This window comes from Nothobranchius furzeri, chromosome 2, assembly GCF_043380555.1.
Source record: "Nothobranchius furzeri strain GRZ-AD chromosome 2, NfurGRZ-RIMD1, whole genome shotgun sequence".
In the NCBI taxonomy this organism is placed as follows: domain Eukaryota; kingdom Metazoa; phylum Chordata; class Actinopteri; order Cyprinodontiformes; family Nothobranchiidae; genus Nothobranchius; species Nothobranchius furzeri.
Window position 1 is genome coordinate 28,338,620 of NC_091742.1, and position 26,832 is coordinate 28,365,451.

Here is a 26,832-nt window from a genome sequence, read left to right on the forward strand (position 1 = left end):
ACACATACACACACGAACACACGCACACGAACACACACATACACACACGCACACGAACACACACGAACACACACTCGCACACACACACTCACACACATACACACACGAACACACGCACACGAACACACACATACACACACACACGCGCACACACATACACACACGCACACACATACACACACGAATACACACACACACGAACACACACTCGCACGCACACACACATGAACACACACTCGCACGCACACACATACACACACGAATACACACACACGCACACACACGAACACACACTCGCACGCACGCACACACGAACACACACACACACACACGAACGAACACACGCACACACTAACACACACACACACACACGAACGAACACACACACACACGAACACACACACACACACGAACGAACACACACACACACACTTGCACACACACACACGCGCGCGCACTAAATATATCTATTTTGTCCTTCTTTTCCTATATTTACACGTAACATTTTCATATAAAAAGTCAAAATACAATATAAACAAAACTTTTAGGACGTGTGATTAGTCCAGCTGGCCAGGGCTGTGGTCGTCTCACAGCTCATCCGCCATTTCAAACCAATCGGGAAGCTTTGTGCTAAACGCTGTTGCTTCTGCTCATCTGCACAAAGATGTGTTGGATAACCTAAAGTAGTAACCTCTAAATCCCTAAGTTTTATTTTGTTTGTCTAAATCGCAGAGATACAGCTCTGGATTATGACTGGAGGTTGTTTTTGCCCTCCAGCTTGTATGTACGTGTGCAGTTACCCACATGTAAACAATAACTTTCAAGCGGTCTATGACTTCATATTAGTTTGAGCCCATATCGCCAGCCATACTCGCGGTCTATAATAGAGTCCGAGGACTTTGAGTTGGACTCTCCTCTCTCTGGTGCTGAGGTCACTGAGGTGGTCAAAAAACTCCTCACTGGCAAGACCCCGGGGGTGGATGAGATCCGCCCGGAGTTCCTTAAGGCTCTGGATGTTGTGGGGCTGTGTTGGCTGACGCGGCTCTGCAATATCGCGTGGACATCAGGTGCAGTTCCACTGGACTGGCAGACCAGGGTGGTGGTCCCCTTATTTAAAAAGGGGGACTGCAGGGTGTGTTCCAACTACAGGGGGATCACACTCCTGAGCCTTCCTGGTAAGGTCTATTCAGGGGTTCTGGAGAGGAGGGTCCATTGGATTGTTGAACCTCAGATTCAGGAGGAGCAATGTGGTTTTCGTCCTGGCCGTGGAACACTGGACCAGCTCTATACCCTTAGGGGGATCCTGGAGGGTGCGTGGGAATTTGCCCAACCAGTCTACATGTGTTTTGTGGATTTGGAGAAGGTGTTTGACCGCGTCCCTCGGGGGGCCCTGTGGGGGGTACTCCGGGAGTATGGGGTACCAGGCCCTCTGATACGGGCTGTTAGGTCCCTGTATGACTGGTGTCAGAGCTTGGTCCACATTGCCGGCAGTAAGTCGGGCTCGTTCCCAGTGAGAGTTGGACTCCGCCAAGCCTGCCCTTTGTCACCGATTCTGTTCATAACCTTTATGGACAGGATTTCTAGGTGCAGCCAAGGTGTGGAGGGCATCCGTTTTGGTGGCCTGAGGATCAGGTCTCTGCTTTTTGCAGATGATGTAGTTCTGTTGGCTTCATCAGAACGTGATCTTCAGCTTTCGCTGGAGCGGTTTGCAGCAGAGTGTGAAGCAGCTGGGATGAGAATCAGCTCCTCTAAATCTGAGACCATGGTCTTGATTCGTAAAAGGGTAGAATGCCTTCTCCGGGTCAGGGATGAGGTCCTGCCCCAAGTGGAGGAGTTTAAGTATCTCGGGGTCTTGTTCACGAGTGAGGGAAAACTGGAGCGTGAGATCGATAGGCGGATTGGTGCTGCATCTGCAGTGATGCGGGCGTTGTACCGGTCTGTCGTGGTGAAGAGAGAGCGGAGTCCGAAGGCAAAGCTCTCAATTTACCGGTGGATCTACGTTCCTACCCTCACCTATGGTCATGAGCTTTGGGTAGTGACCGAAAGAACAAGATTGTGGATACAAGCGGCCGAAATGAGCTTTCTCTGCAGGGTGTCTGGGCTCTCCCTTAGAGATAGGGTGAGAAGCTCCGTCATCCAGGAGGGGCTCGGAGTAGACCTGCTGCTCCTCCACATCGAGAGGAGCCATTTGAGGTGGCTTGGGCATCTGGTCAGGATGCCTCCCTGGTGAGGTTTTCCGGGCACGTCCAACTGAGAGGAGACCCAAGGGAAGACCCAGGACACGCTGTAGGGACTATTGGGCCATTCCCATCTGTACCGGGTCGGCCCGGGCCGGGTAGCCCCAGTCGGCCCCAGCCTGGCCCGGTTGATTCCACACATCCTTGTCTTAAGCCCATGTGGGCTGATTCTACCCACCAATCAGAGGCTTGCTCTAATGGAAGGTGTGAATTTGCTGTCAGCAGTGGGTGTGTTGGCCCTGGTCGGCCTGAAGCAGTACCCCTCGGGAAGAGGGCCGAGAATGAGCCTTGGTTGGCCCGGAAAAATACCAGGCCACCCAGATATGTAAACAACCTACGCTACCCGGCCCGGGCCGACCCGGTACAGATGGGAATGGGGCTTATGTCTCTCACCTGGCAAGGGAACACCTTGGGATTCCCCTGGAAGAGTTGACCCAAGTAGCTGGGCAGAGGGAAGTCTGAGCGTCTCGGCTTAGGCTGCTGCCCCCGCGACCCGACTCCGGATAAGCGGAAGAAAATGGATGGGTGAATTATTGTTTGACATTTTTACTTCACATTAAGGAAGATAACCTCTGTAGGTCTTTCAAGAATGATGTAGCGTCTGAGGGACACTTCCTCTAAAGTCAGCTCTGCCATCGGCCCGGCCCGGCCAAGCCGAGCAAGTAAGCGCTGAACCGTCCTTCATTAACAAAAAGTACAATTGTACATGTTGGCCTGAGTATCTGCTCACAGTTCCACGTTTTATCTGCGTTCCATTTCAAGTACTCGTGCATCTAGAGTCACAGAAGCCCGTAAAAATGTCAGCATGTCTAAAAACAATCTTGAGCAACCGTGAATGCAAGTTCGGTTCAGCTTTCGTAAACCAGAACTACGCCATTTTGTATCGCTTATGTTTGGATAAATCAGTTAGATTTTACCCAATTCCTTTAGGGGTTTCTTAAACTGAAGTAGTTCCAGTGTATTTTTAAAGCTTAAGCAGACATGATGTAGGCAACCTACAGGATTTATTTAAGTGGTATGAGTTTATATCAGTATTGGAAATGAAGAGTTAGACGATGTCGGGTTAGGGCTTTAAAGTCTGATCTTATTGCTCCTCAAGGTGACGTTGAACAGTTACAGCTTTGAGAATGTGGCCTTCCATGTTCTGCACCAACGCTTCCCACTCTACAGCCGTCGCCTGCTGTCCGACTGGTTCGACCACAGCACACACCTGTACAGGTACAGCCTTCACTTAACGAGCCGTTTTAATACACTCAGTCTCCCTCTAACCCCTACTGCACACTGGAGGCATCAGCGGTGCGGAGCGTCACTGCTAATATTAGGATCCACTAGAGTCTACGGGGGGGGGGGGGGTTCAAACCAGCCGTGACGCAGCAAATTTCAGACGTCTGAAAACTGATGCAGCAGAAGTGCAGCAAAGTGCATCAAATAGCGATACCAAACGTGATTTACTTCTTTTTGGGTTAATGGCGGACGACATAAACTCGAGGGGTTTTCTGATCTCACGGGTTGAGTGAGGAGCACACCTGGAGTCGGCTGTTTCGCGGCGGTAGTGCAGCGATTGTCGCAAGTAAACCTTTCCGCTGCCGTTCCCCACCGCTGATGCTTCCAGTGTGCAGGAGGGGTTAGGGCAGGGCTATTCAAGTCCGGGCCTCGAGGGCCGGCATCCAGCACGTTTTAGTGGTTTCTCTGCTCCAACACACTAGGTTCAGTGGTTGAGTCACCTGTGCAGCAGCTCGTCAGGCTCTGCAGAAGCCTGTTAATCACCTGCTGATTGAAATCAGGTGTGTTGAAGCAGGCTAAAACTAAAACGTGCTGGACACCGGCCCTCGAGGCCCGGACTTGCCTGCACTCTTTTGGGTTTACCATAAAGGATTACAAACATCTGCTTTTGACCTTGAACGGACGCATGATGAAACGAGCTTTGTTTGGTACTGTCCATGGTACTGTAGGTGGAAAGTGGTGGATCATTACATGACCCATGTGCATGGTACCATGCAGCTTCTGCAGCAGCACGACATCATCGGCAGAACCAGCGAGCTTGCCAGACTCTTTGGAATTCAGTTCCTCCATGTTTTGACCCGGGGCTCACAGGTGCTGTAAGACTTCATTCATTCCAGTTCCCCTCTCGGCTTTCTCCGACCCCAGATGAGTGGGACCGAGCAGTCTTTTCTGTTCAGGCGTTGTTCCATCTCAGTGTCCTCTTTTTGGGCTGCATGGTGTGGTGGTAGGTTTAGGGTAGCAGCCTTTAGCGCGATCTCCCTGAGCATGGATTGGTCAGAGCTAGGACCAATGAGAGCTGCAAACATCGGCAGTCTGCCATACAACGAAGAAGCAGCAGCAAAGAAATTCTTTCTAATGAAGGAACCAAAGTACCTCTATCTGCTCGTGTCTCCAAGAAAAGCCTACGTCTAAATATTTCAGATTTGATGTCAATCCTCGTTTCAAACGTATGCTGTTCCTGAACCGACGCCATCTTGGTATGCTGGTGAAGGTTCTCAGGCATCCGGGTCAGGTTCATCCAAACGGGTTTAAATGAAGGCAGCTGGACTTCTGAAGGCGTTTCGCTGATGAGGTAGGGAGGAGGGGCGTTCAAAGGTAGTTTCTGCTCATTAAGCAACAACCATCAAGATATATACTGGTGCACGGTGGCGCAGTTGTTAGCACTGTTGCCTCGCAGCACGAAGGTTGCAGGTTCGAAACTCGGCTGCGGCCTTTCTGCGTGGAGTTGCGTGTTCTCCCCATGCATGCGTGGGTTTCCTCCGGGTACTCCGGTTTCCCCCACAGATCACAACACGCCCTGTAGGTTATAAATTGTAAGTCGCTTTGGATAAAAGCGTCTGCTAATAAATAAACATAAACAAAAAATGTCCATCTACTCGATTCATACATTTTTGGTTTCAAATGGGGGTTCCCACCACCGCCATTTTGACCATGTCACACGTCTCATCACGCCCAGACAATCCAAAAATGAACCAATATAGCTAACTTGGCTAACCCAAGAAGCTAAGAAGGGGCTCCGGGGACTAGGGTAGCCCACGCGCATTGCTGCCTGGCTTCCCTGTGAGCCTATGGAGATCTAATGTGGACTGGGGCTGTGAAATTACAAGCAGAGCCACAGGATCTTAGGTGTGTTCTTGCTGTGTCTTTGTAAATCCATGCTTTTGTTCTTTTTTAAACACAGAAACAGTTTTGTTTACCTGTTTGTAGCTACGGTTTCGCCGACAGCTGCCGGCTTCTTCAGGCTGACGCTGATGGTGGCGCGTCACTTCCTTCTCCCTTTATCTGCGGGCAGCAGAGGACGTTGTCGCCCTCTACTGCCCGCTCTCCCCTCTCCGACGATGCAGTCCCATGCGTGGTCCAGCGTGTAAACTCCGTCGTCCCTGTTCATGGTCCCACATCCACGTCTCCTTATCTCTATTGCTTCCTTGATCCATCTTTTGTATTTTTGTTGTTCAGTGGTTATGATCCGTGTGTTGTCCCAGTCCATTATATGGTTTTCTCTTAAGCAATGATCTGTTACGGCTGACTTTTTTATTGTACTTTCTGCTTCTTCTTTTGCTGCTCTTGTGTGTTTACGATTTGCCTCTTTCTCGCACTCCTTTCTGTGTTCTATTGTTCGTGTGTTGAGTTGGCGTCCGGTTTCTCCTATGTATGTTTTATTGCATATTTTGCATGGGATTTCGTAGATGACTCCACATTTTTGTCCAGCTGATATTTTGTCTTTTGGGTGCACTAGTCTGTTTCTAACTGTTGTGTATGGCTTTGTTGGTGTGTTTATGTCGTGTTTTTTCATTGTTGCTCTTATTTTTTCCGTTATGCCTCTGATGTATGGTAGGGTTATCACTGGTTTTGGTTCTTGTCTTTCTGGGTTTCTGGTTCTTTTTTTGGGTTGTTCTTTGCTTTCTGTTTTTGTTTGTTGTTTTCCTTTGTTTATTGCCCATGTCGGGTATCCGCAGGTCTTTAAAGCGTGTTGTATGTGTTTGTCCTCTTGTTTACGGTCTCTCTCTTCTGTTATTATGTTTGCTCGGTGATATAATGTTCTGATTACTGACATTTTGTGTATGGTGGGGTGTTCTGATGTCCATAATAAATATTGGTCTGTGTGTGTTGGTTTCCTGTATGTGTTCATGTTTAGGGTCCCGTCGGTCTGTCTGGTGATTTTCATGTCCATAAATGCTATGCTGCCTTCTGTTTCTAACTCATAAGTGAATTTTATGTTGCCCGTGTCGTCAATATTGTTTAAGTGTTGTGTTAGTGTTTCTGTTTGACCTTTTGGTATGATTTCCAGTATGTCGTCCACGTAGCGTTTCCATAGTTTTATTTTGCAGTTTGGGGGGGCGGTGGCGATGGCTTTTTGTTCCAGGTCTTCCATGAAAAACTGGCACAGGGTGGCTGATAACGGGTTACCCATGGCGAAGCCTTCCAGTTGTTTGTATATTGTGTTGTCGTATGTGAAGTAAGTGGAGTTAGCTACCAGTCCTATCAGTTGTGCTATGTCATCTGCTGTGAGGTTTGTCCTTTTGTGTAAAGTTGTGTCCTGTCTGATTCTGTTAACTACTATGTCAATGGTTTTTTGGGTTGGTGTTTTTGTGAACAGAGATGTGACGTCATGTGAGATGAGTATGTCGTTGTCTTCTATTGTAATTTCCTTTAGTTCTTTTGCCAATTCTATACTATTTTTGCAGTGTTGGTCTGTATTTCCTAATAACGGGCTGATGATTCTGCTGAGATCTTTTGCCATGTTGTATGTTGGTGTACCTATGCTGTCTACTATTGGTCTAAGTGGGGTGTTTTGTTTATGTATTTTTGGTGTTCCATATATTCTTGGTGTTATATTCGCCGTGGGAATCCAGTGTTTGTACATTTTTTCTGTTATTTTGCCTTTTTCGTGCAGTGGCTTCAGTAATTTTTTCATGTTTTTCTTAATGTTTTCTGTTGGATCTTTTTTAAGTATTTCATATGTATTTTTGTCCTCTAGCATCTGGTTCATCTGTTGTTTATATTTTTCTCTGTGCATAACTACTGTGGTTCTGCCTTTATCTGCCGGTAGAATAATTATCTGTTCATTTTTGGATAAAGCTGTCATGGCTGATTGTTCTTCTTTTGTAATATTGCTGTGTTGAATTTGGCTGTTTTTTAATATCCCAACTACGTTATTTCTGAGTTCTGCTTTCTTTCCCTCATCTGTGATCTGTTGGCATGCTAGTTCTGTTGCTACAATAAATTCATCATATGGTATTTCTTTTGGTGTGACTGCAAAGTTTAAACCTTTCTTTAATATGCTCTCTTCTGCTTCTGTTAGTTTGTATTGTGAAATGTTACATACCCATGAGTTTGGTGTGGAGTTGCCTTGTATTTCTCCCCTCTTTTTCTTGTTTATGGGAGAGGGGAGAAATACAAGGCAACTCCACACCAAACTCATGGGTATGTAACATTTCACAATACAAACTAACAGAAGCAGAAGAGAGCATATTAAAGAAAGGTTTAAACTTTGCAGTCACACCAAAAGAAATACCATATGATGAATTTATTGTAGCAACAGAACTAGCATGTCAACAGATCACAGATGAGGGAAAGAAAGCAGAACTCAGAAATAACGTAGTTGGGATATTAAAAAACAGCCAAATTCAACACAGCAATATTACAAAAGAAGAACAATCAGCCATGACAGCTTTATCCAAAAATGAACAGATAATTATTCTACCGGCAGATAAAGGAAGAACCACAGTAGTTATGGACAGAGAAAAATATAAACAACAGATGAAACAGATGCTAGAAGACAAAAATACATATGAAATACTTAAAAAAGATCCAACAGAAAACATTAAGAAAAACATGAAAAAATTACTGAAGCCACTGCACGAAAAAGGCAAAATAACAGAAAAAATGTACAAACACTGGATTCCCACAGCAAACATAACACCAAGAATCTATGGAACACCAAAAATACATAAACAAAACACCCCACTTAGACCAATAGTAGACAGCATAGGTACACCAACATACAGCATGGCAAAAGATATCAGCAGAATCATCAGCCCGTTATTAGGAAATACAGACCAACACTGCAAAAATAGTATAGAATTGGCAAAAGAACTAAAGGAAATTACAATAGAAGACAACGACATACTCATCTCACATGACGTCACATCTCTGTTCACAAAAACACCAACCCAAAAAACCATAGACATAGTAGTTAACAGAATCAGACAAGACAAGACTTTACACAAAAGGACAAACCTCACAGCAGATGACATAGCACAACTGATAGGACTGGTAGCTAACTCCACTTACTTCACATACGACAACACAATATACAAACAACTGGAAGGCTTCGCCATGGGTAACCCGTTATCAGCCACCCTGTGCCAGTTTTTCATGGAAGACCTGGAACAAAAAGCCATAGCCACTGCCCCCCCCAAACTGCTAAATAAAACTATGGAAACGCTACGTAGACGACATACTGGAAATCATACCAACAGGACAAACAGAAACACTAACACAACACTTAAACAATATTGACGACACGGGCAACATAAAGTTCACTTATGAGTCAGAAACAGAAGGCAGCATTTATGGACATGAAAATCACCAGGCAGACCGACGGGACCCTAAACATAAACACATACAGGAAACCAACACACACAGACCAATATTTATTATGGACATCAGAACACCCCACCATACACAAAATGTCAGTAATCAGAACATTATATCACCGAGCAAACATAATAACAGAAGAGAGAGACCGTAAACAAGAGGACAAACACATACAACACGCTTTAAAGACCTGCGCATACCCGACATGGGCAATAAACAAAGGAAAACAACAAACAAAAACAGAAAGCAAAGAACAACCCAAAAAAAGAACCAGAAACCCAGAAAGACAAGAACCAAAACCAGTGATAACCCTACCATACATCAGAGGCATAACGGAAAAAATAAGAGCAACAATGAAAAAACACAACATAAACACACCAACAAAGCCATACACAACAGTTAGAAACAGATTAGTACACCCAAAAGACAAAATATCAGCTGGACAAAAATGTGGAGTCATCTACGAAATCCCATGCAAAATATGCAATAAAACATACATAGGAGAAACCGGACGCCAACTCAACACACGGACAATAGAACACAGAAAGGAGTGCGAGAAAGAGGCAAATCGTAAACACACAAGAGCAGCAAAAGAAGAAGAAGCAGAAAACAATAAAGAAGTCAGCCGTAACAGATCACTGCTTAAGAGAAAACCATATAATGGACTGGGACAGCACACGGATCATAACCACCGAACAACAAAAATACAAAAGATGGATCAAGGAAGCAATCGAGATAAGGAGACGTGGATGTGGGACCATGAACAGGGACGACGGAGTTTACACGCTGGACCACGCATGGGACTGCATCGTCGGAGAGGGGAGAGCGGGCAGTAGAGGGCGACAACGTCCTCTGCTGCCCGCAGATAAACGGAGAAGGAAGTGACGCGCCACCATCAGCGTCAGCCTGAAGAAGCCGGCAGCTGTTGGCGAAACCGTAGCTACAAACAGGTAAACAAAACTGTTTCTGTGTTTAAAAAAGAACGAGAGCCACAGGAGATCAGTGGGACATTACCTACATGCTAACCCAAAGCTAACAGAGATTTTCTGGGGGGTTTTAGCAAGGAAAAAAAAAACTTAGTAACGAAATCATAGCTAGGTAAGCAGACTGAGGATATCGAGGATATCCGCATGTCCGCCGTTGCCAGCTCTAGGAGCGTCGACTTGGCTACCGGTGCTGTTTTGGCACGGAGCTGAGGATCTCTGACTGCTGTGTAACGGTGAAGCCTCCGCTATCCTCGGTCAGAAACGTAGCTCTAGTTTTGTTACCCAGTAGCAAAATGTTATACCGTAAATCCTCTAATACAGGCCAGTATTCAATTAAAGGCCGGGTCTCCAATTTTGGCCGGTGCCGGAGTCGGCTGAGGTGAATAATGGCCGGTCTCTTATTGTGGCCGGGTGGAATGTGGTAACAAGCAAGTACGGGGGCGGTTGTGTCATCGTCTCACTTTTGATTTGCGAGTGATAGACCGCGAGGGTAACTTTAACCATGCGGAGACGATGAGGTTGCAACAAACAGACGCCATTGAAGGTAATCAGAAGTGAGGAACAGAAAATGAAATAATTATTTTAATGTTTAGAGCAGCAGGAACTCCGAGAGGCTGCAGGCGCATCAGTGAGTTTGCGGCCGCTGCGCAGGGGGAGGGGGGAGAGGGCTGAAGCAGAAACTACCGTTGTTAAAAGAAATGTGTCTAACTTTGAAAATGTGGGCGCAATTTTAATCATCAAAAACTCCAGCGAACCATTAGTTCATTTTGCTCAAATAGAAATTGAGGCCTGCATCTAATTCTGGTCCTCCTTCCAATAGAGGCCTGGAGCTTGATGAGCTTGAGTCAAATACAGGCCCAGGCCTGTATTAGAGGATTTACGGTATTTCAATCATCAGACCGAGCAGTGTTATGGTAAACACAAAGAATTTCCCCCCATTCAACCAGTAAAATAGAGTACAGAAATATGGTTTTACGCACGCTGGGTTTCCCCAGCGCTTTATAAGCCTGGCGGGCCGCTAGGCTTTACTTGGCCACACGCCAGGCTAAGCGTCATGCCCCGCCCCCCTCCCCAACCCTACCATGTCTGCTGATATGAACGGTGCAACAAAACTAGATCCCTCCATCAGCTGATCAGCGGAAAGTGTTCCAGTCAGAGTTGATAAAGCTCCTTGGATGAGAAGCGAAACGTCTTCAAGAAATCAAAGAAGCCCAGCTGCCTTCGTTCAAGCCCCTTTGGACCGCCATCTTTTTGTGTTTTTTCGGTTGCTTGCAGCTCTGGTGCTAAGCCTGCTCAAAGTTTCTCGGTAAACGTAGAGCGCTGTTATTGGCGCGGCCTAAAACTGTTTAGGCCATTGGCCTTCTGTAGTCATCTGAGGCTACAATGGAGTGTGGCTAGACCGACCTGCAGAGCAAAACCTTATGCTAGTGCCACACTTGGTCTAGTTTTCTCAGCTAACATCTATTTCCTCTAAGGGGAATGAACATTTGGTTCAGTGGCCTAGTGGTATGGGTGTCTGCCCTGAGACTGGGAGATTGTGCGTTCAAATCTGCGGTTGGGTCACACCAAAGACTTTAAAAGTGGGACCCAACGCCTCCCTGCATTAAGGGTTTGACTAGAGGCTGAACCACCAAATGGTTCCAGAGCACGGCCGTGTCTGCAGCTCACTAGATGGCTCAAATACGGGGAGCAAATTTCACACACCAGTGTGTGTGACCGCTAACGGGACTTTAACTTCAACAAATAGATTTTGTTCTTTTACACGACTGGGGTGTCAACAGCTGCAGGCCGGCCCACTGACACCTGTGATTTGCTGCTGAAAGATGTCAGCCATGTTGTGAGGGATTCAAGCCGTTGTATGTCAGGATAAACTGCATCACTGTGGCGTTGTGGGCTCGACACACGGGAGGTGACGTTACCTCTCCGTTCATTTTCTATGAAAAACGCGTGACCAGGCGATGATTTCGGGTCTCTCTGCTGTTAAGTGACACAAAAAAGTGCGTGTGAAGTTTTGTGCTTGTGCATGTGTCGTGCAAGGATCAGCGGCGGTTTCGTCGACTGACCAATGAGCGGACAGGATGCTCGCCAGTCCATCTCTGGGCAAGCACAGAGGAAAGGTGAACACTTGCTGTGTCGGATTTCCCAGAGCTTTACGACATTTCTACAGATGAACAGAGATGTTCAGAAAAGGGCGGGGCCACGGGGAGCTGATGCATCAGGTAAGTTTGTTTTACACACGTATCTAGTGCAATAGCAAACTTTATAAAATATTTTATGTGTTAGATAACTCTGAACTGCTCAGACAGCCAATCAGAACAACGAAAGACTCGCTCGTCGCCCTGGAACAGCGCGTCGCTGGCCGCTGTCACATGTCGCTTCCCGAGTGTCAAGCCCCATACCCATCATGCATTGCTTCTTTCCAGATAAAATAACACATTTTCTTTGTTTTGTTGTTGTTGGGGTTATGGTGAACAAGCTTGTTAGTTAGCAAGGATGTCGGTGGGTTTAGCTACTTACCGGGTCGGGTTGGACGTGGTTCCACTGTGTTGTAACTCTGAATAAAGATGGAGGCGAGTGGATAAATCCTTTCCCTGTGTTTCTCCTTCCCTCTTGGCTTCAGTACCGTGTGGAGTCTATGATGCTACGTGTGGCCAAACCCCTCAACTACATACCCGTGACCCCGAGCATGCAGCAGCGCGCTCAGCAGAGGGCCCCACAGTGCATCCCGCTCGTGATGGAGCCTGAGTCCCGGTTTTACAGCAACTGTGTGGTAGTGCTGGACTTCCAGTCGCTCTATCCGTCGATCATAATCGCATACAACTATTGCTTCTCTACGTGCCTCGGCCATGTGGACAGCCTGGGAACGTAAGAGCAGCAGCAGCAGCAGCACTTGCTACCTCCACCCTCCCTGCTGAGTTCAGTTTACATTTGCACCTGTTCAGAGTACACAGTGGACACGATCAGACTAAGTATAAAAAACTAAAGGAAATCATGAGGACACCTAAAAGCCAGATCAACAGTTAAAGGATGAGGTCATTATATAATAAATATCAATACAAGAGGTAGCTAAGGCCAGTGTCGCCAACTCGGCGACTTTGTCGCTGTTCCTAACGACTTTTTGACCCCCGTCAACGACGTTTTTCCAAAAAGCGCCTAGCGACAAACCTAGCGACGTTCCTCAGGACCCGTTGCTACTTTCTGTAGAACTTTCTTGTAGATAATCCCTGCAGATTAGCAACAAAGGAACCGTTTGCACTCTGAACCGTTCTGCCGGGAGTAAGTAAAGAGAACGATAATCTGTACGTGTGCACGAGGACTGACCAGTCATAAACCGCTTTCGGCTGGGCCGGCGACAAAGGTACAGCTGCAGAGCCGGAGACCGCCGATGTACGTCTGCTGCTGCTGCAGGCTCTCGCTTCTACTAGAGACGGCGCGGGCGTCAACCTGCGATCTCTGGTTCTGCAGCCGTCAGACTCTTTAGCTTTTCCTGCATTTGGTAAATAAAGTCATCGGGAGTCTCAACTACGGTCCCGTTTACACACGCAGCTCCGTGGCTCCTCTGAATTTCCTTCAGTGACACAGGGATGGTTACACCATGAGACACCGCTCCCTTTTGCTCGGAGCGCCGTTATTATCACGATGGAGAGAAAACACAACAGAGGTGTAACAAAACTGAGAATGAGGAGGTCTGAGTTATATCCTACAACAGAACTGTTGGGATCACCACACCATATCTGCCTTAATGCCACTTTATTTATACTTTTGGATTTTATGGTACATATCAAAGCAATTTGGGCCGTTTTAATCATGCTAATTAATAACTTTAACACATAACATAGTTTTTCTTATTTTCCTCCCTTTTAGTCCTAAAAAAGACCAACATGTTTAAAAATCTTCAGTAAATATATAACATTTCTTTTAGATGCTATGGGGGAAATGAACGCCAATGTGGCGTGATGACGTCATCGATATGCAAATTAGCATCTGGGTGACTTTCTGGGTCTCCAGCTACTTTCTATCGGGGGGAGTTGGCAACACTGGCTAAGACAACAAGGTGCTTCTGGAAAGGAACGTGTAACATGACGAGATTTAGGAAGGTCAAACATCCCAGCAGCAGGTAGGCCACAGGGGCCGCTAACGATCCGGTAAGAAGAAAAGGTTGTAATGGACCAGCAGCTCAGAATGATTTCATGCTTTCAAATCAGATTTCTAACTAGCCCAGCACATAGAGCCCCTCCCACACACACACACACACACACACACACACGTCTGACCCCAGCAGTAAACCTTTAGCTTCGTCGTGGGTCAGATGTGATCTGAGGGTGGAGGAGCAACAACTTTGTCCTTGAGGTAAACGCGCCATGTTTGTGTTTTAGGCTGGATGAGTTCAAGTTTGGCTGCACGTCTCTTCGGGTTCCCCCTGAGCTCCTCCACCGGCTTCGTAATGACATCACCGTGTCTCCTGGCGGTGTCGCCTTTGTCAAGGTCAGGCACGTTCCCACCTGGAGGTGCAGAGGGTATCTGTTCAGACTGTTTAGATGAAGCGGTTCTGAGACGGGTAATCTTCTGACATGGATCTAAGACATGGGTTTCTCTCCCGTTTCTGTTCGTGTTCAGTCGTCGGTGCGTAAAGGGGTCCTGCCCAGGATGCTGGAGGAGATCCTAGGCACCAGGATCATGGTGAAGAACTCCATGAAGAGCTACAAGCAGGACAAGGCTCTGATGAAGCTTCTACATGTCCGTCAGCTTGGACTCAAACTCATCGCCAACGTCACCTTCGGCTACACCTCGGCCAGCTACTCCGGACGCATGCCCAGTGTGGAGGTCAGCCCATCTTACTGCTTTTGACCCTAGAGCTACTGGGTCTGCAGCTGTTCTGTTGTCCCACTGCTGGTGGTCCTTGGAGGAACCAGATGAGGAAGACCATGGTTAACCCTTCATTACCCTGACCAGGGCTGCAGCCGTCGATTACTTTGAGTTTTATTTGAGAGGATCTTTGTTTGTTTCTCACATCGCTCCACGTTCGTTTGTTTTCACTCATCAGCCACGGGCTCGCTCTCCTTTCTCTCTCTCTCTCTCTCTCTCTCTCCTCTCTCTCTCTCTCTCTTTCTCTCTCTCTCACTCTCTCTCTCACTCTCTCTCGCTCGCTTGCTCTCTCTCTCTCTCGCTCGCTCGCTTGCTCTCTCTCTCTCTCGCTCGCTCGCTCGCTCTCACTCTCTCTCTCTCTCGCTCTCTCTCACTCTCTCTCGCTCGCTTGCTCTCTCTCTCGCTCGCTCGCTTGCTCTCTCTCTCTCGCTCGCTCGCTCTCACTCTCTCTCTCGCTCGCTCTCTCTCTCTCTTGCTCGCTCTCACTCTCTCTCTCTCTTTCTCTCTCTCTCTCTCTCTCCTCTCTCTCTCTCTCTCTTTCTCTCTTTCTCTCTCACTCTCTCTTTCTCTCTCTCTCTCTTTCTCTCTCTCTCTCTCTCTCCTCTCTCTCCTCTCTCTCTCTCTCTCTTTCTCTCTCTCTCTCTCACTCTCTCTCTCTCACTCTCTCTCGCTCGCTTGCTCTCTCTCTCTCTCGCTCGCTCGCTTGCTCTCTCTCTCGCTCGCTCGCTCTCACTCTCTCTCTCTCTCACTCTCTCTCTCTCTCACTCTCTCTCGCTCGCTTGCTCTCTCTCTCTCTCGCTCGCTCGCTTGCTCTCTCTCTCTCGCTCGCTCTCTCTCTCTCTCTCTTGCTCGCTCTCTCGCTCGCTCGCTCTCACTCTCTCTCTCTCTCGCTCGCTCGCTCACTCTCTCTCTCTCTCTCGCTCTCGCTCTCGCTCTCGCTCTCTCTCTCTCGCTCTCTCTCGCTCGCTCGCTCTCTCTCTCTCGCTCGCTCTCTCTCTCGCTCTCTCTATCTCTCTCGCTCGCTCGTTCTCTCTCTCTCTCTCTCTCTCGCTCGCTCGCTCGCTCACTCTCTCGCTCACTCGCAGCAAGCATGGCCACCGTGAATCACACGTCTAACATTTTAAGTCACCGCTTCGCTGGTGTGATTTTCATGTTTATGTGCAGAGACGAGCCAAATCCATCCCCCGCATTACCAGGTTACACGTACGGAAGCCAGGAGAGGCCAAAATTCCTCAAACGTATTTTATCCTACTGGCTGATATGAATTAAAAGTGAGATTCCAGCCACGATGGCCTTCACAACTTTAATAGCTTTGTGCTGATGATACACATGAACTGAGCAGTGGATGCAGTTGCATCATGAAATTAGCTAACGAGATCGATTTTTTACTTACCGATAAGTAGTTACTGGTAATATTGTGAATGAAATGAAGACCTTCAGAAACTCACAGCATGACAACATCAAAGCCAGCCAGGTCTGTACGTTACGTTTAGACATGAATTATATCCACGCACACACACACACACACACACACACACACACTCGAAACAGAACTTGGGTAACTTGAAACAGAGAACCGAGTGAGAGCGTCCGGAAAAGTCACCCCCCTTTTGGTGCGATCCGAGTTGGGTCATCAGATTTATGGGTGGTGTTATCATAAAAGGTTGTGGAACACTTGTGAGGTTTGATTTGGTTCCTGTGGACCCACTTATAGACGGGAGTTTCCTTTTCAGTTTTCAAGAAACTCCTGAAGACCCTGCTCTTCAGGGAGCATCTTCTAAACTATCACCCTCCCTGCACCCGTCCCCCCCCCCTCTACTGTCCACTCCTTGTTCCCTCCTCCTCATGATTGATGTCAAGTTGTTGTTGTTATTGTTGTTGTTAGCCTCAAGGGCAGGGTCCGAAATTAACACTCGCCAAATGTGAGTAAATTGCTCCATTTGGCGGGTAAATTTTTGAGCTCTACCTGCCACATGGCGAGTAAATGTTTGCACCAAATGAGTTATGTTTATCAGTCATCTTCCACGGATGTCTGATACTCCTCCCGCCTGCATGCAACGTACACAAACGTACGCGAAACGTGAGCGCCGCATCCAACGTCATTTCCGCCTATCCCATTCAATCAGTTTATCAAGTTAGCCGTTAGCTTCGTCTCAAAACTAGCGGTGAAATGTGGCGGTTTTTAACTGGAGTCAGCCAGCCTTCCAAAAGAAAACTCGTCGAACTGGAAGAAAAACCACCAGGACCAGTGGCAACCAGAAGAGTTGCCACTGGTATCTGCCGGCTCCTGATCCGCCATCCTTTGAAAATACTGCGGTGTATTCCAGGAAATTTTTGACCAAGGCTAGGCTACAAGACACCTCCAGTGTATCCTTGCTCAGCTAGCTAAACGGCTAACAAATGGAGAACTGAACAGCCTCGGTAGAACATGAACATTGGAACACTCCATGGCGGTTCCTGATGTCGTATCTCCTAAGCAACCGGGGTGGGACCAACACATCAAGGCAAGGTTCCTCGACATTGAGAAACACCTTAAGTCTTAGGCCTAGTCCACACGTAGCCGGGTTTTTTAAAAAACGGATATCCGCCCCTCCAAAAACTTGCATCCACACCACCTCGTTTTTAAAAACAAACTCTGTCCACACGTACCCGGATAAATACGTTGTTAAGGACATGCCAGACCTGTAGGCGGCAGTACTTCCCCCGTTCTTAACCTCGTCCTTCGTCTGTGGTCTTCCGCAAGGAGCAGTAATTCCTCTTGCAAAAACAAACAAGCAGAAAGCGCTTGGACGATTGATAAAGCGAGCGCAGCTCTGAGGGCATCCATGCTGCCGGCTAGTGTAAACACAGGTCGCACACGTGATGTCAGCATTTTTTTGTCGCGGAAAGTGACGTTGCGGACCTTAAAACTCCGGTTTTGTCCGTCCACACGCAGACACCCAAAACGGAGAAAACGCAGATCTTCACTTTGGCCGGAGTTTTTAAAAAGATCCGTTTTCGTGTGAAAAAACTCCGTTTTCGTGTGGATGACAGGCCAAAACGTAGAAAAATATCTACGTTTTGGCAGATCCCCGGCTACGTGTGGACAGGGCCTCAGTCTCACCCATTGGCAGCTCCTCCTTATGCTGCTCTGGTGCTGATTAGGGAATGCAGCGCAGCTGTGCTATCTAGAGGGAAGAGGTGGTGCAAAAAACCCATTCTGGAGCCTCCAACTCCTGTCCATTCCTCCTTAAGGTCAGGAGATGGCACCAAAGGAGTTACAGACCTCCTTTTCCTGGGGCAAGGAGGCACCTGCCATAACAACCGACTTAAAAGATATAAATCAAACATTTTTAATAATCGACTATTGGTTTCAGCACTAACCCTGACTCATACTGGACACATTAGATCCACGTAGAATGACAGAAAATCTCTTTTTTTTTATCCCGTCTCCAGGTGGGAGATAGCATTGTCCACAAAGCCAGAGAGACCTTAGAGAGAGCCATCAAGATGGTCAACGAGACGAGGAAATGGGGAGCGCGGGTGGTGTACGGAGACACTGACAGGTTGTGGAGCTGATCCCTTCATCTTCACTGTTTGTGGATTTCATTCTCGCGTACTGTCGGGGGCGGGGCTGGCTTTACGTCAGCACATTTACAACTCTGCAGAGCTGACAGCATGCGCTGTGTGTGACTGATGAGGTTCTTGTGTTCGGCAGCATGTTTGTTCTTCTGAAGGGAGCCACCAAAGAGCAGGCCTTCAGGATTGGTAACGAGATCGCCGAAGCCGTGACTCAAACCAACCCTAAACCCGTGAAGCTCAAGTTTGAAAAGGTAAACCGTTTGGAAGTCCGACTGAGCTCTAATGTAGCTTCCTGTGACTGACCTGCTGTGTCTTTATCTCTCTGGTCCAGGTGTACCTGCCCTGTCTGCTGCAGACTAAGAAGCGCTACGTGGGTTACATGTATGAGAGCCTGGATCAGAAGGAGCCAGTGTTCGATGCCAAAGGAATAGAAACGGTCCGCCGTGATGGATGCCTCGCTGTTGTCAAAGTAAAAAACTCCACAGCTGCTTGACTTCCTTCCCTGGGGCTGCATTTATAAAAGCTTGCTTGTGCACAACACTGGATCTGAAACCTGCAGCAAGTCATTTACACAACCTTTGTGGTTTGTAAAGAAAAACGTGGGACTTCTGGGTGACACCTTGTTGGCCACAGCTTAGAAAACGCGTTCTGTCCAATATTAGGTACATTTTTAAGCTAAGCTATCATTACACTTGACCTTTGTTTATTAAATAGACACGGCATCATGTGTGAGAGGAAAGGGACGATCTAAATCGGACTCAGCTGAGGATAAAGGAGAACACTTAAAACACTCCTGCAAACACAGAGCAGGCAAATGCATGCTAGCATTAGTGACTGCAAGACAAAAATACTGAGAAAAGACAACCAAGGAGGACACACAAGGACCCAGCTCTCTGACAAAGCTGGAGACCTCGCTTAGCAAGCTGAAAGTGGACTAAATAGTCCTGTGAACTGCAGAGGCAGAAGACCGCACCAGCACTAATGAAGACAATGCTAACCTCCATGAGCTGGCGCTATGCTAGCTGCTGCACAGAGAAATGGACCTGACGGAGAGCTGTGAAGATGTGCAAAACTGCCTCAGACAGAATAATAATAGAGCAAAGTGAAGGAAGAGATGTTAGCTCATTGTACATGACCTGCTTGGCCACATGGGCAATGACCGTGAGACCCGGAGAGGTGTGGTTGGGAGTCATTATTTTTCTGACTCTCAGACAGGACGGGGCTGCATCTGAATACATCTTGGGGTCATGTGAGCAGAGAACCCGCTTTGATTGGCCACTAGAATATTTCAGCGCAGCCAATAGCTCAGTAGTGCGCACACGGTGAGTTTTTACACCCCATGAGGTGGAAAATACCTAACTGGTCAGATATTCACCTCAGCATCTTGTGAGGCAGAAAACTCCGTGAAAATCAGGCGCACACGGCGAGCAATCTGCTGAGCGAACAGTCATTTGAGGCTGTTTGCTCAGCAGATTGCTCTCGTGTGACTTTAGAGATGGGGTGAGAAGCTCGGTCATTCGGGAGGAGCTTGGAGTAGACTCGTTACTCCTGCACATTAAGAGGAGCCAGTTTAGGTGGCTCAGGCCTCTGGTCAGGATGCCTCTTGGACACCTCCCTGGTGAGGTTTTCTGGGCACGTCCAACTGGGAGGAGACCCAAGGAAAGACCCAGGACACGCTGAAGGGACTACATTCCTTGGCTGGCCAGGGAACACCTTGGGATTCCCCCGGAGGAGCTGGCCCAAGTGGCTGGGGAGAGGGATCGCTGGGATCTGGTCTGTTTCTTGCTCATCTTGGTTCCTGCCTGTGGATATCGCTAAGTGGGATTACATTTTCCTGCTTGGGAGATCTATAGACTATTCTTCTGTGTGGGGGGGTTTGCTTTCCTCACTCCTGATGCTTCCGTGCCTGGGAACTAACTTTTTCTTCCTCTGCTGAGTCCTCAGGGCCTCTGGGGTTGTTCAGCGACTCGTGGTTTCTGCCAGGACCCCGTGTCTTTGAAAAGGGGGGATATGTAACATCCAGAAAGGGTCCATTTTGACTTATATATTGACCACATAAGTCCACTGTTAGGTAATTTTATCTCCCATCCAGGATTACCTTAGGGAAAGTTCAACACGCAGGGGTTATAATAATCAGCTGATCAAAACCATATACCAATAATCGACCAATTTAGACTTTGCTAAGTGGAGAATGAAATACACACCACAAAGAGGTCTGACACTTCACTCTCATCAAAGTCCTCCAAGAGTATTTATTAAGCAGACACACTGACAGATAAAACACACACACATTTACACACACATTTGAGGTTCTCACCGATTCTCAGGTGAGAAGGCACTCCAGGTGCAATTTCTAAAACAATAGAGCTGTCTGGACTTCTCAAGGGAGTTCTACTGATAAGGGGGACCAGCCCCAGCACCAAGTCTGGTACCGAGAGCAAGGTCAGTCCTCCCTGTTAGAGCTTACAAAAGCCTGTCTGTTCCCAGAGAAATAGAAATAGATGAACCTTCGTTTAAAACCTCCAGATGTCAAACCATTAAAGACATTATTAACAGTACTATCAGTTTTTATCCACCATCCACTATCTAGGTGGAGTTGTTACTTTATCTTCTAGCACCCAGAAGATTCTGCAGGGCTTGTTGACGGTCCATGAAGACAAGATTGTCAAATTCTCTCAGACTGATGGATTCCACACTCTGAATAAAAAGTGAACTTTTACAACTCATAAGTTAAATAATCATAAATAATCGTATGGGTGAATGAACCGGATGTTATATGAAATGTTTGAATTATCTGTGCCTAATTCAGTGAAGTTGAAATTAATGTTGACTTTACAATGATCCATTTACATCTTATGATCCGTACTGTTTGATTTAACAAGTGAATCATCATCTACACGCATACGTAATGTTCATTAGATGCAAATGAAGGTTAAGGTCGCCTCACATAGTTTAGATTCTTTATCCACAGAACGAGAACAGCTTGTATCTGGAAGGTGTGGTTTTCTGAGGGATGTTTGGTAAAGCCTTCAAACATGTCAAATTCTGATTTGCAGAAATCATAAACTCTAGATTATTAAAACTAGAATGGCTTCCCAGCAACAGATGGAGGCATCATGACGAGTCTGACTACATGGGGAGTTGCTGCCGAGCACCAGCCAGCAACTTGGTTTAAAATGAAAGTAAACACGCGCCATGAGTTCAGCTTTTTGAACAAAATCCGCTGAGACAGCAAACTGGAGCGATGCAGCTCTCCAGGACCTTCTTTCCATTAGAGCTGGAGCTCAACTCACCAGAGACTGCACGGGGACTGTGGAGGACAGACACATTCAGGTGCGGCTAGTCCAGAAAACATGATGAGCGTGGCTTTGATCACAATAAAAAGCAAGTTTTGTCCCAGATGAACAGAAGTCCATGGCAGCGCAGAGACCGCCCCCTTACCTCCTTTACGCCGCCATCGCCTAATCTTTTGTAAAAAGGACACGATTGCGCCATATTACCGCCACGCTCTGACCACTCATAAACGACCTAAGGCTCCCTGATGCCGCTAACCCCTTTTATCAGTAGTGATGCGACAATCACGAACGAATCAAATATGAATTTGGACGAATTTTCTAAGTGAACGATGACACATTGCCCCAAGTATCTGACCAGTTTTGACAGGCCGTATAAAAATGACCTGGTTATGCAGGGAAGGGGTTTGGCCTACCTATCCCGAGCCCCACACAAACCGCAAAAACAAAACCGAGTCGGCAGCCTCGGTGAAAAGGCTCACTGTAATGCAAACACCCCCAAATACAGCTGTGTTGGTAAGCTTACACACCCTGGTGGGTTTCAAATTTCTTTATCCATTAATCAAAGAATATTAATGAAAACACTAAATCTTTATTGAATCTTGTTCAGTAATGTTTTGAAGCCATTTATTGTTACAAGAAAATGTGTGAACTCATTGAAATCACCGTAACAAAATTAAATACCAAAATGTCTGTCGAAGGTTTATGCCTCCCAGTTCCTACCACCATGGATTGCCCACATTAGCATCAATGACAGCTCAGTCTTTTGTGGGAGTTGTGGAGAAGGTTCTGATGGTAAAGTAGTCCATCCTTCTTGACCCAAAGCTGCATTGAAGGCCCAGGTACCAAACGAATGGCCCGCCACTAGATTCAGAGACCCTGAAAATCGTTTGGCTCATCATGATGACTGGTTGATCAGCTGGTTTAGATTCCCTAGAGCAGTCTAATTAGATCTACGTGCTGAACTGAGCTCTGTGTCAGACCAGCTGATCCACCAGAACCGTTCCGTACCGGTTCATCTGCAACTTTTGAAGCCAGCTCATTCCAGCCGGAGTGAGCCAACGGGCAGGCTGCTTTTTGTTTGATTTTATAATAAAAAGAGCGACTTCCTCCCTAAAGCCCCTTTGGGTTGACATCAAATGTTCCCCTTAGATCCGGGGTATCTCCGTGATCCCCGAGCACCAGAATGCTGCTGTTTGATGCATCATTAGGATTATAATGGCTTTTGTCCTCTTTGGCTCCATCTTCAGTTCTGACCACCTCTTTTTATGTACGTACTCTTCTGGTGATTAACAATGAAAGGCTGGATCTACGCACACTGCCCCCCCCCCCCCCCCCCCCCCCCCGTTTCTGACTCAGTCCTGTCCTGTGTTCCAGATTCTGGAACGGTCAATAAAGCTGCTGTTTGAGACCAGGGACGTCAGTCAGGTGAAGCAGTTTGTGCAGCGCCAGTGTGTGAAGGTTCTGGATGGTCGGGCCAGCATGCAGGACCTCATCTTTGCCAAGGAATATCGCGGCAGCGGCTCATATCGACCTGGAGCCTGTGTGCCAGCATTGGAGCTATCAAGGTACGTTTGTGGGAAATAAACCACACAGACAGGAACCAAGGAACCGGTCCAGAGCTCAGATTAGATCCAGCTACCCTTCTCCACTGCAATGTAGCTGAGTCTGTTGCAACACGACCAACCTCTAAATGAGTGTACAGTTTTTATTAACCAACTACCTTTAACTTAGTAAACTCTGACCTTAAGGCAGTACTTTAACTCACGATACTGTCGTACTCAAACTCAGATAACTGATTACTGCTTCTTATCAATTTTATTCACACAGATGCATTCACACATGTGATACACACACTAAGCTAGCGTCTGCACAGTAACTGTGTCTGTGCCCGTAGCCAGGTAATCAGCTGAAATACCTCGAGGCCAATTGCACAAGTCTGCATAAAATGTGGCACATACAAAGGAGACGCCCTGTTCCCACTGCTGTTCTGCATAGGTCTGAACCCCCTCAGCCAAATAATCAACAAGACTGGCTATGGATACCGACTCAAGAATGAAGAATCAGCCACCTTCTCTACATGGATGACATAAAGCTGTACTCCAGTAATGACTGAGGCCCTGTCCACACGTAGCCGGGGATCTGCCAAGACGTAGATACTTTTCTACGTTTTGGCCTGTCATCCACACGAAAACGGAGTTTTTTCACACGAAAACGGATCTTTTTAAAAACTCCGGCCAAAGTGAAGATCTGCGTTTTCTCCGTTTTGGGTGTCTGCGTGTGGACAGACAAAACCGGAGTTTTAAGGTCCGCAACGTCACTTTCCGCGACAAAAAAATGCTGACATCACGTGTGCGACCTGTGTTTACACTAGCCGACAGCATGGATGCTCTCAGAGCTGCGCTCGCTTTATCAATTGTCCAAGCGCTTTTTGCTTGTTTGTTTTTGCAAGAGGAATTACTGCTCCTTGCGGAAGACCACAGACGAAGGACGAGGTTAAGAACGGGGGAAGTACTGCCGCCTACAGGTCTGGCATGTCCTTAACTACGTATTTATCCGGGTACGTGTGGACAGTTTTTTTTTTAAACGCGGTGGTGTGGATGCAAGTTTTTGGAGGGGTGGATATTAGTTTTTAAAAAAACCCGGCTACGTGTGGACTAGGCCTGAGACATCTACTCACTGATCCACACCACCAGGATCTATAGTACTGATATCGGAATGTCATTCAGACTTGAAAAGTGTGGTCGGATGGTGACAAAGAAAGGGAAGATAGTCCACACAGAAGAGGTCTCACTCCCAGAAGGAACAATAGCAGACACTGAGGACAGCTACAGGTACCTCGGTATCCCACAAGCAAATGGCAACCTTTTCGACGCTGCAAGAAAATGAGCAAGAGCCAAATACCTACGGGGGTAAGGCAAGTCCTAAGAAGTCAGCTCAAGGGCAGGAAAAAGATGCGGGTGATTAACAGCTACGCCCTGCCAGTAATCAGATATCCTGCTGGAATAATAAACTGGTCAAAAGAAAGGAATACAGACCACAGGCGTCAAGACGCGGAAGCTCCTAACCATGCAAGGAAGGTTTCATTCCAAATCCAGCACACTGAGATTGCACACTAGCCGTAAAGAAGGAGGCCGAGGACTAGTGAGTGTGAGAGCCACTGTCCGGGATGAAACATCCAAGATCCAGTAAGTACATCAAAGATGAGGCCCCAAGAGATGGTGTGCTCCGTGAATGTCTCAGACAATGGCGAACAGAGGAACAGACGCTGGAAATACCATCGTGGGAGGACAAGCCCTACATGGGACGTACCACCGACAGATAACTGAAGTGGCTGATGACAAGAAATCCTACCAATGGCTAGAAAGAGCTGGTCTGAAGGACAGCACAGAGGTACTCATCATGGCTGCACAGGAACAGGCCCTGAACACCAGAGCAACAGAGGTCAAGGTCTACCACACCAGACAAGATCCAAGGTGTAGACTAGAGGCCCCTGACACAATCCACCAAAACTGCAGGCTGTAAGATGCTGGCAGGGAAAGCATCCATGGAATGCCACAACCAAGAGGCTGGCATCGTGTACAGGAACATCTGTGCAGAGTATGGATTGGAAGCCCCAAGGTCAAAGTGGGTGACACCCCTTAAGGTGGTTGAGAACAAGAAAGCCAAGCTCCTGTGGGACTTCCAGATCCAGCCTGGCAAAATGGTGATGGAGAACCAACCGCACATTGTGATGGTGGACAAACAACAGAGGACAGCCGATGTGATTGATGTGGCGATACCAAGTGTTGCAACATCAGGAAAAAGGAATATGAGAAACTAGAGAAGTACCAGGGCTTAAAAGAAGAACCTGAGAAAGCCTGGAGAGTGAAGACATCGGTGGTGGCCGTGGTCATCGGGGTACTCAGGGCAGTAATTCCCAAAGTGGAGGAGTGGCTAAAGTAGATTCCAGGAAAAACATCAGACAACTCAGTCCAGAAAGGTGCAGTTCTAGGAACATTTTTGATACTTTGCAGAACGCTCAGGATCCCAGGCCTCTGGCAGAGGACCCGAGCTCGAAAGGATGAGACCACCTGCAGAGAGTTGTGGCCGGTTGGAATGTGGTAACAAGCAAGTACGGGGGGCGGTTGTGTCATCCGTCTCACTTTTGATTTGCCAGTGATAGACCGCGAGGGTAACTTTAACCGTGCGGAGACGAAGAGGAGGCGAAAATTTGATATCAAGTTCAAAGAGAACGTGCTGATTATGCTGCAGAACACTCTGGGGAGCAGTAGCAGGGGTTGTATGAACTAGTCACTAGTCGACTTCACCGCTCTATAGTGACTTGTTATGCCTGTCATCGACTAGTCGCTGTCACGTGATAATGACCGGCAAGATGCAGTCCACAGAAAAGACAGCAGCCTGCTGTCAGCAGGTGACAAGCTCCTGCGCGTCGGGAGGCAACGCGCTGTGCCAGAGCGTCGGTACCGACACCCGCCGTAAAACGGACATTTAACCAAATTGTGACGTTTACCCTCTTGCAATTTAACCTTCCCCTCACCCCCATCCTAACCTTAACCAGCTAGCGCATGCAAAGCTCTGATTGTTGACGCGCTCCAGACATCTGCGTCCTGAGCACGGCCACAGTAACATTATCAAATCAGGTGTCGCCACCTCAAAAACTAATTTAACACGCGATCGTTCATGTCGGCTCATTTCCTTTTATGTTTTCTGTCTTTTATTCTTTTATTTGTGCCTGATGCGTTTCACTGCTGTGGAGCGGGGCACATCGCCCGTTTTGTCCTCGGTGACGCACCTAACTGATGTGGCCGGCGAGCGCTCCGCTGTTTTAGCGGTCAGGAGATCTTTAAGAACTGCAGTTCAAAGGTAACTCATGAGGTGAATATATATGAACCCAGGTAGCAGTTTTTCTTTAGGATTGAGAGGAGATGCAGGAAGATAATAAACAGGCAGGACAGAAAAATAGTCAAATAAAAACAAGTTAGTTTTTGTACCTGCTGGTTGCAACAAACAGACACCATTGAAGGTAATCAGAAGTGAGGAACAGAAAATGAAATAATTATTTTAATGTTTAGAGCAGCAGGAACTCCGAGAGGCTGCAGGCGCATCAGTGAGTTTGCGGCCGCTGCGCAGGGGGAGGGGGGAGAGGGCTGATGCAGGGGGAGGGGGGAGAGGGCTGAAGCAGGGGGAGGGGGGAGAGGGCTGAAGCAGGGGGAGGGGGGAGAGGGCTGAAGCAGGGGGAGGGGGGAGAGGGCTGAAGCAGAAACTACCGTTGTTAAAAGAAAT

General features: G+C 47.4%; 1 protein-coding gene across 3 annotated transcripts in view; it reads left to right on the plus strand.

Moving 5' to 3' along the window:
• The window catches only part of rev3l (REV3 like, DNA directed polymerase zeta catalytic subunit), an 85,403-nt gene that overhangs the window by 47,598 nt on the left and 10,973 nt on the right, over positions 1-26,832 (plus strand). For 2 of the 3 annotated variants that reach the window (XM_054734054.2, XM_070545516.1), the window contains 9 exons: positions 3,337-3,455; positions 4,190-4,331; positions 12,447-12,691; positions 14,203-14,311; positions 14,444-14,650; positions 18,128-18,237; positions 18,390-18,504; positions 18,585-18,722; positions 22,924-23,114. In XM_054734054.2, coding sequence (XP_054590029.2) covers positions 3,337-3,455; positions 4,190-4,331; positions 12,447-12,691; positions 14,203-14,311; positions 14,444-14,650; positions 18,128-18,237; positions 18,390-18,504; positions 18,585-18,722; positions 22,924-23,114 — 1,376 coding nt within the window. Of the gene's footprint in view, positions 1-3,336; positions 3,456-4,189; positions 4,332-12,446; positions 12,692-14,202; positions 14,344-14,443; positions 14,651-18,127; positions 18,238-18,389; positions 18,505-18,584; positions 18,723-22,923; positions 23,115-26,832 lie in introns of those variants that run through there. The other variant, XR_008559782.2, reaches the window with a different exon arrangement.